We start from the raw sequence: 8,905 nt of genomic DNA, 5'->3' as shown, positions 1-8,905 counted from the left end.
AAAAAATTAAGTCTCCTCATTAAATGTTCTAACTTGCATTTGGTATTTCAAATTCAACTCTCACTTACTTTTTGAAAATTCACTTTCAAATCCTTTTTCAATTCACATTCAAAAGTCACTTTGCCCAATTTAAAAATTTTCAAACAACTTTTAACATTTGAAAAGTTTTTTTCAAATGTCAAATGCTCTTTACTCAAACGCCGTTAACTTCCAGTGGCTTGTTCATTCATGTTTTTCAAATTGAAAGTGAAGTAAAAATACCCTAACCATAATACCCTTGTAGCTTATTTTCTTACCATACCTTTATATCTTGAACAGAATTATTTAATTATATTTATTTAATTTTTATAAAATATTTTTGCTCTTTTTATATTTCCTACATTATTTTTAATATATTTTCAGTGAAAGAATCTTAATTTTTATTTTCTTTTTATACCTTTTTTAATGAAATCATTTATTTTTAAAATGTATTTGTTTATAAATTATTTAAATTTATATAAATCAATATACTTATAAAAAATTTTGAAAAGTGTGTTATTTATAAATTATTTGTAAATCAATTTTTTTTCAATATATCAAGATTTGCATGAAAAAAATTATTTATAATAAGAATCTATCCTTTTTAGTCATTACACATCTAAAAATAACTTCACTATATATTATCCAAACAAATTTTATTTTATCAAATTTACATTTAAAAAAACATTCAAATACAAATTTTATTATAATAACTGACTTTTACTAAATTAGCTTTTGTTAAATAAATTTTTCGTAAATGAAAAACTAAAGGGGCTCTTAGCTCTAGATATATACATATAATCCTCCCATTTCAATCTACAAACATATATATATATATAGGTCTTTTTATAACAAAAATATTTTATTTTATACTCCCTCCCTTACATATGTAAGATATTTTTAATCGAAACTCATCTATTAATAAAATAGTTACTTGTTTTCAAATTAACTCTATATTTTCATATTTATTCTTGTTTAATAGTGTTTTACCCTAAAATAAATATAAATTTATTTATTTAACAGAGGCACTTAAAAATAAGGGAATGATTATACCTTAAAAAATTAAAAATATCTTATATTTTTAAACATCCAACCCCTAAAAAAATGCCTTATACTTTTAAACAAAGGGAGTGTATCTTTTTAAAAGTCTAAAGTAGTATTTATTAAGATTTTTTCTATTATATCCATATTTACTGCAATAATTGTATTTTGAAATCCATGTACTTAAGATACTTATATTTTGAAATGGAAGGAATATAATTATATGTATTGGCTAGTGTTAAAATATATAATTACACAAACATAAGAAATTTAGGTGAGTTAAGTTCTGGGTTAAGGATATTCAAAATTAATACATATTAATTACACAAAGTCAAACCAATATGAATCCATTAAAACTGATTATAAATAAGGTTTAATTTGGTTTGTCTTTTGACAAAATTGATTTATTTGGTTTGATTTAGCTTTTTGTCTCTTAAATAGAACCAAATCAAGCCTTCTTATAACTATTTTATATATTTTTATGAATTTGTCTAATTTTTTTACTATTTCCCAAATTTAGTTATCTAATAAATCACTAGTTAAAAATATGTTATATTAGTTAAATATTTTCTATAATTTTTATGACAACCTTTTAATTTTATAATCTAGTGTTTTAAGAATAACATGTTAGTTTTTAATAGTTAAATATGGTAAATAATTGTTAAAAAATATTCTTTTGTTCTCACGAGATTTTCTTTGTTGAAAATACTAATTAATAGTAAATATTCGCACGTGTGTGTATGTATGCATGTATTAAATGTGAAAATGTTTTAAAAAATTAAATTTGATTTAAATTTAAGCCAAACCGAACCAAACCAATTACCAAAAAAATTGAATAGATCTCATATTTTGGTGAATTAATTAGTTTGGTTTGATTCAATTTTTTCTCAAAACGAAACTTATGAACATCTTCATTCTAGGGGTTTATCAAGGCCAAGCATGCATCCAACCTTAAATAATCCTTATAAAGGCATTTATTAATCATCTATTAATAATGTTTTCACATTGACAATAAAATTGGATTACACGACTAATATGAAGTGAATGCTCATTGGGGATCAGTCTTTGTTAGCCACAATAAGTGTGTTCTAGCTTCAATTAATAAGCAGATCATAATCCTGCAGTCAACACATTCTGATTAGGCTGGCCATTAATATTTTATCAATATTATGATTAATTGATTATTAATGCATCCAAAAATAGGGATATAATTTCCATAAATCTCTTTGGCGAAAAAAAAATCCATACATCTCCATCATAATGATCTATAACAAAAAATGAAGTCCATAAAATGATCAATATATTAATGTTAATTATATATGAAATTTATAAGGTGAATTGTTTTTAGAAGTTATAAATAATAGTTAATTTAGTAGGTGATCTCGTAAATTGTGAGTGTGAAGATTTACATTTCTTTCATTAATAATGATAAAATTGTTTTTTGATCACATATAAAAATATATTTGAAATATTTGGATTTTTTTAATAAATTTAATAATGAAATAATATTTTTTAATATTTATGAATATGAAATACTTTATAAATATGAAATAATGTATATAAAAAAACATTTTTAGCCATAAAAATAAGTACTTTCTCTGTCCCAAATTATAAGACACTTTTAGATAAAATCTTACATATCAATAAATCTCATTAAATACACTTAACAACCTTATCTTTTTAAAATAAAAATATAAACTTTCAAAAACACCCATCATTTAATATATTAAAAAGAGAAGAGACAACAATTAATTATAAAGAAAAAAAGAATAATATTAAAATTAGTGTATTTAATTAAATATTAATTTACTCAAAATGTCTTATATCTTGAGATGAATTTTTTTAAAAAAATGCCTTGTAATTTAAAACTGAAAAAGTACTATTCAATTACTTTGACTGATGAACTAGGATTAATAAATTTAATCATCAGCTGGCAGATGTAGAAGCTTTTAGTTTTTAAAAGGTGCCGGTTGTTGTGTTATGCATGAATGAAAATAGTAGAATAACTCTAATGAGGAACAACACATGATTAGCACTTGTGTTTAATTAATCAATAAAACTTAAATGGCTGATTATGGTATTATAATCATACTTAATTACTTGGAATAGACATCAAGTTTAGATTTCGATGTTGGAAGAAACGGTGAAATGCTTGGAAGCAGGAAAGAAGTCTCCTCATCACACTTCAGCTAATATTTTAAATTTAACAAATACAAAATAATATTTACCTGAACATTCTTCGAATGTTAGTAATTTGAATCTTCGGCCGCTCTATATGTGACATTCCGTATTAAAAAATATAAATAAAAAAACTCACACCAACAAATAAAATATCTACACACACTCTTTTCTGTTGCAATATATGAGAAAAAGTTACCATTTTTTTTTCGGCCTTAATTACAAGCAAAAACTACCAATTTAACTTTTTTTTTAATAACCTAGGTAGCCCTATCCTCATGGGGTAGGGGATCCCATGCGTGCACATGCATTTTACAAACACACCCCATCATACATCACACAACAACCAACACACTGATCATACATCAACCAGCCAATTTAATTAAGTGCAATTAATATATGTTTCAATTTTCTCCCTCAAATTAAATAGTTTACTTTAAGATATTGAGTTTATGTTTTTTTTTATTTCACCATTTGGTATTTTGGAGCATTACCATCATCTATTAAGACTAATTTGGACCTGTCCCTATTATATAGGACCATTATGACCAATCACAGTATCAAAAGTATTTTAGAAATGTCTTTGACATTTTTATTTAATGCTATTGTATATATTTATCAAAACTCAAACTTAAAATTTTAAGATAGGTATGTTGAGTTTATTCTATCTCACATTTGTTATATAATTTTCTTTTCACATATATTTGGGACTTTTTTTTGGGTGTGGGGGACTCAAGTTTGCAAGGATGTGAGGTCTAACCTAGTTTCAACCATTTTGATCAGATCTAACCAAATCAAATTTTTAAAAATAAAAATAAAATCAATTATAACACACTAGAGAAGTCGTTCTATTAATATAAATTTAAAACAATATAACTCATATTAAACAGCACAAGTACGCATAGGTTCTATCTAATTAATAAAATTTAGAATATTTAAATTTAATTTAAAAATCCAAATTTAATGCATTCGAAAAACATTTAACGAAAACATTGCAGATGGGCAAAAGGATCCATTTGTCTTCCCATATGCATGTATCTTACTCAATAAGACAATTTGGTAGTTAGCAAAATTTAAAATCCCGTGGGGCATCTTCCATATTCTCTGACCCCAACGTTAATTTTAAATCCTCTCTATGTGAACACATTCACATTCAAGATGGTTGGAGAGGTCAGTAAAATCCCATTATTCATTAATTATTTAATTTGACATTTTCATTTCAACAACATTTATTTACTAAGTGACTTAATGGATTTGATTCACACGTCAGGTTAACATTGGCCAAAAATTAATTTTAGAAACTAGATGGGGAAATCAGATTAAATGACCAAGAAATGAATTAAATTAAATTAAATTAAATAAGCACCAAAAATTTGAAAATTCAAAATAATAATCAAAGGTCTCCTTCACTGAATTGATATAAGAATGAAAGAATTACTTTAAGGTCTCATTAAATACAATTAATTACTCTCAAGTTTATTAATAACTGAGTTTAGAAAAATGACAACATAATAATTAATTGTATTGAGTGAGACTCTTGTATATAATTCTCCCTATAAACATTTGTTATTCTCATTTCATGGTTTGCAATTCAAAAATTAAAATGTTACAAGTGAGATTCGCTAAGTTTTAAAGAATAAAATAATTTATAAAATATATCATTACTTGAAAATTATTTTTTTCACAGATTAATGAATTTTAATTGCAGATTTTTGTTTTGATGATTACAAATTAAGGCATGTTTGACAAGTTTTTCTTCTACATGTTAGAGAGTTTCCCTCATAAATTCTTGTTTTGATTATTGCCTTTTTTTTTTTTGCCAACATTGTTTTGATTATTGCAAATCATATAATAAGAATAAAATTTTTTTAGCCTAATTCACTGAAATATTTTTTTTGTCTTTATTTTATATTTCCAAACCTTTTGGTCCTTAAAGTATAATTAAATATTTAATTAGTCCTTTAATATCATTACCCTAAATAGATACTCTTTAAACTTGTTAGGTTAATCAATGATAAATATTTAATTTCATACATAAATAAATTGTGATCACATCAATTTGATATATTTAATTTATTTATCTATATCACGATTTTGATAAACCGTTGAATATTTAAAAATTAATAAAGCGGAAAAGTTTGTAGAAATTGATGAATAGTTAAATAAGATCACCAATCTATTCTCAGCCGGAAGGTGAAAACAAATAGCTAATTATATTAACACTCTTGTATATTTTATTAATATCGATCAAATTGATGATTGATGAAATTACAGTTGAAATTTCTAGATTTTGTCACTTAGCGAAGATATACTAAGGAATAAATATATGTGCTAGCTTGGCTTAAGTTCCAACCTTACTCTCATTTTTTTTTTTTTTAATGGCCAGCAAGTTCTAACCTAACACGGTTTCTGTCTCTCAAGCATTTTCAAAGATGTGACCAGCAAGTTAGACTCTGACGGAGTCTGTCTCAATCATGTACTGTTTTTTTCCCTTAAATGTGTGTAGTATTTATTCATATAAACATTAATGTTGTTAAATTCAAGAACTTAAATAAAAAAAACTATAGTCAGCTCTTCTCAAAAAAATTAATTATACAAAATGACTTACAACAAGTCCCATTTTAAAAAAAAAAATCATGTTCTGTATTTTAACAATTATCCAGTCTTCATTGATCCTTATATGTGATTAATTTTTCTAAAAAGGGGTTGGTTGTAATTCTCTTTTTAAATAAACTCATGACAAAAATGTAAATTTGAATTGTAAACTAATAAAAATTTACTTCTATTAATAAATAATCATTAATAATATATGATTAAATAATTAAAATATAAAATATCATCATAATTTAATTTAAATATTTAAATACAAATTATTGAAATTAAATCTATTTATATTGATAGATTATCATATAATATAGAAATTTTAAAATAGGGCAACTTATTTTTAATATTTTTTATTAATTTTTTTTTCTTTTTAAGTTTTTTTCCCTTAAACTAGGTCCTACCACTTTTATGAATCGAATTCTACATAATATATACGTAACTCGCTCAATTTAGTAGAAAATCAATAAGCTTAACAAGTTTAATTAAGTTTGTATTTGATCTGAATTTATAAATTAATTAACATAATTTTGTAAGTTAAAAATATAGAAACAGTAAACTTAAAAGCAAACTCATGAGTTTAATTAAATTTATGTCTAATTCGAGTTCACAAGGAAGTTAACATGATTTTGTGACCTAAAAATATAAAAGCATTAAATTTTGAGAGTCCAATCAAGAGTTTAACAACCACATGATCTATATATATATATATATATATATTATAGTAGATAATTATAAAAATTTAATAGAATTTTATATTTAGTATTATATTATATAAAATAATATTATTTTGGGTTAAATGGAAAAAATATTCTATAGTAATTTTTCATTCATTGAAATGAGAAAAGTTAAAGATTTCATTAGAAAATAAAATTGGAGACTAAACATAAAAGGAAAGAGGGAAAAAATATGAAAATATTCTTGGTCAAATTTCAGTTTAACAGTCAATATTTGTAATTTTAAAAGGTGGGGTGAAAATACTATATTTTTGAAATTTTTGAGATAAAAATGCTCTAAAAAAAGTTTAAGATGTCAAGTGTCTCTAGAGAAAAAGTTTCAGGATATTTCTACCTTTTAACTCTATTATTTTTATACTTAGTCATGAATTATAATTTATATGACATCAAATGAAATAAAAAAGCCTGTTTTAATTAAAAAAATTGGAATTTTTTGTTGTAAAAAATTAAAGTGGCAAGATAGTAAAATTTTGAAGAGTTAACTAATTAATAACTAACTAATTCACTGTTTAGAAGCTGTTTTAAAGATTATATTGAAAGCTGGGTTAATTCAGTCGCTTGAACCAGTAAATCGTTGGACTAATATATTGATTAATTTAATGAAATATTTTACTTACAACTGATCTAATTATAATTCAATTATGATTTTGATGATTAATTCTTGAATTAGAATCTAATTTTCAGTACTCTTGATTCCAACATCTAATATCTGAAGTTAGAGGAAAAAGGGTACTTCTGTAAATTCATTTGACGCGCTGTCGTTCTAGAATCCAATGGCAATGGGTCACACCCATGCCTTGTCTATAAAAGCGGGCTCGCAAAGCTTTTCCTTCCACACACCTTTTTGAGCATTGCAACACTTGACTTCTTCTTCTTCCTCCTCCTCTTCTTCATAGAATCAGCTATATCTATCAATGGATTTTTTCAAGGTGTCTCACAGAATCATCAAAATTCTGGTTTCACTTTCTCTCTTGTCCCTTCTTCTCTCATTGCTTCCCTTACTGTTCCAATCACTCAGGCCCTTCTTCAACGAATTTTCCGTCAACAAGTACTACGTCTTCCTCTTCTGCAATGGCCTCATGGTTTTCATCGCCAAGAACTCTGGTGTCCATGCCGATTCCTCTTCTCATCAGTTGAAGGATTTGGATATTGTTGCAGCACCACCAGTTATTAATTCCCTAGAAAATGGTATGGTAGCTGATTCCCCAGAGCAAGAAGAAGAAGTAGAAGAGGAAGAGGAAAAGAGAATTATAGTGGCTGATTCTCAGGCCAAGAACTCTGGTGTCCATGCCGATTCCTCTTCTCATCAGTTCAAGTATTTGGATATTGTTGCAGCACTACCAGTTATTAATTCCCCAGAAAATGGTATGGTAGCTGATTCCCCTGAGCAAGAAGAAGTAGAAGAAGAAGAGGAAAAGAGAATGATAGTGGCTGATTCTCAGGAAGAAAACGAAGTTGCTGACATTGATGACACAGAGGTAGAAGATGAAGTAGTTACTGTCACAGAGAAAAACGAAGAAGATGAATGTGAAGAAGAAGAGCATGGGGTAGAGGAATTAAACAAGAAATGTGACGATTTTATCAGAAAGATGAAAGCAGCATTCTGTTCGGAGCCAAGATGAGGTGATGATTACAGTCACAGTAGTTATGATTATTCTGATCTTGTTCATCATCATCAGACAGCGTTGGTGACTGAATATATTGATATCTAAGCTCTGCAATAAACACTTGAAATTGCATCCCAAAACATTACATATTTTGTTTGCTTTGTAATGTTTGTGTTGTATTGTATCTCATATATGTTATTAGGCCACCCAGATTTTTGCTTGTAGCTAGGGATTTTAATTCTGGCTTACATGTTCATTTCTGAGTGTGTTGGGTGCAGTTTGATGTACAATGTTGTGTTGTAATGAGAGGATCAATCTTAGAATCGTCGAGTAGCAATCTATTATGTTCAATAGTTTCTTGTGTGTGTGTCTCTCTCTCTCAGGAATTGCGACCACCGGTTTAATCTTTCGATATATTCTAAGAGCCAACTATACACATCATGGATGTATATTTATAATTTTTGTAAATTTTTAATGGTAAGGTTTTTGGCAACTATTTAATTTTAACAAACTAAGTAAAACTTGTATAATTTTTTTTTGGAAAAAAACATTTAAACAAAATTTTAATAAATTAAATAGAATTGTGAAGAATAATGTCTTTCAATAGTTTGGCCTTTTTTTGAAAAAGTTTACATTTGACGCTACTTTTTGAAAAAGCTAAACGCGCTCCCAACAGTATACTTGCTTAAAGAAGCTTTAATTTACCGCTTGGGACAGATTTGC

The 8,905-nt window shown here is 26.0% G+C and overlaps 1 protein-coding gene across 1 annotated transcript; it reads left to right on the top strand.

The window, feature by feature from the left end:
* Nucleotides 1–7,427: 7,427 nt before the first annotated feature.
* Nucleotides 7,428–8,566, top strand: LOC129304137 (uncharacterized). The gene has a single exon (XM_054943806.1). It carries the CDS (start codon nt 7,490–7,492, stop codon nt 8,195–8,197), a length of 708 nt encoding a protein of 235 aa, XP_054799781.1. The 5' UTR covers nt 7,428–7,489; the 3' UTR covers nt 8,198–8,566.
* The last annotated feature ends 339 nt before the right edge of the window (nt 8,567–8,905 follow it).

The sequence above is a fragment of the Prosopis cineraria genome, unplaced genomic scaffold, assembly GCF_029017545.1.
Source record: "Prosopis cineraria cultivar Desert tree isolate PC_DT_omini unplaced genomic scaffold, ASM2901754v1 PC2, whole genome shotgun sequence".
Lineage (NCBI taxonomy): Eukaryota > Viridiplantae > Streptophyta > Magnoliopsida > Fabales > Fabaceae > Prosopis > Prosopis cineraria.
Note: the sequence above shows the minus strand (reverse complement) of the source record. Positions and strands in the feature narration are given on the sequence as shown.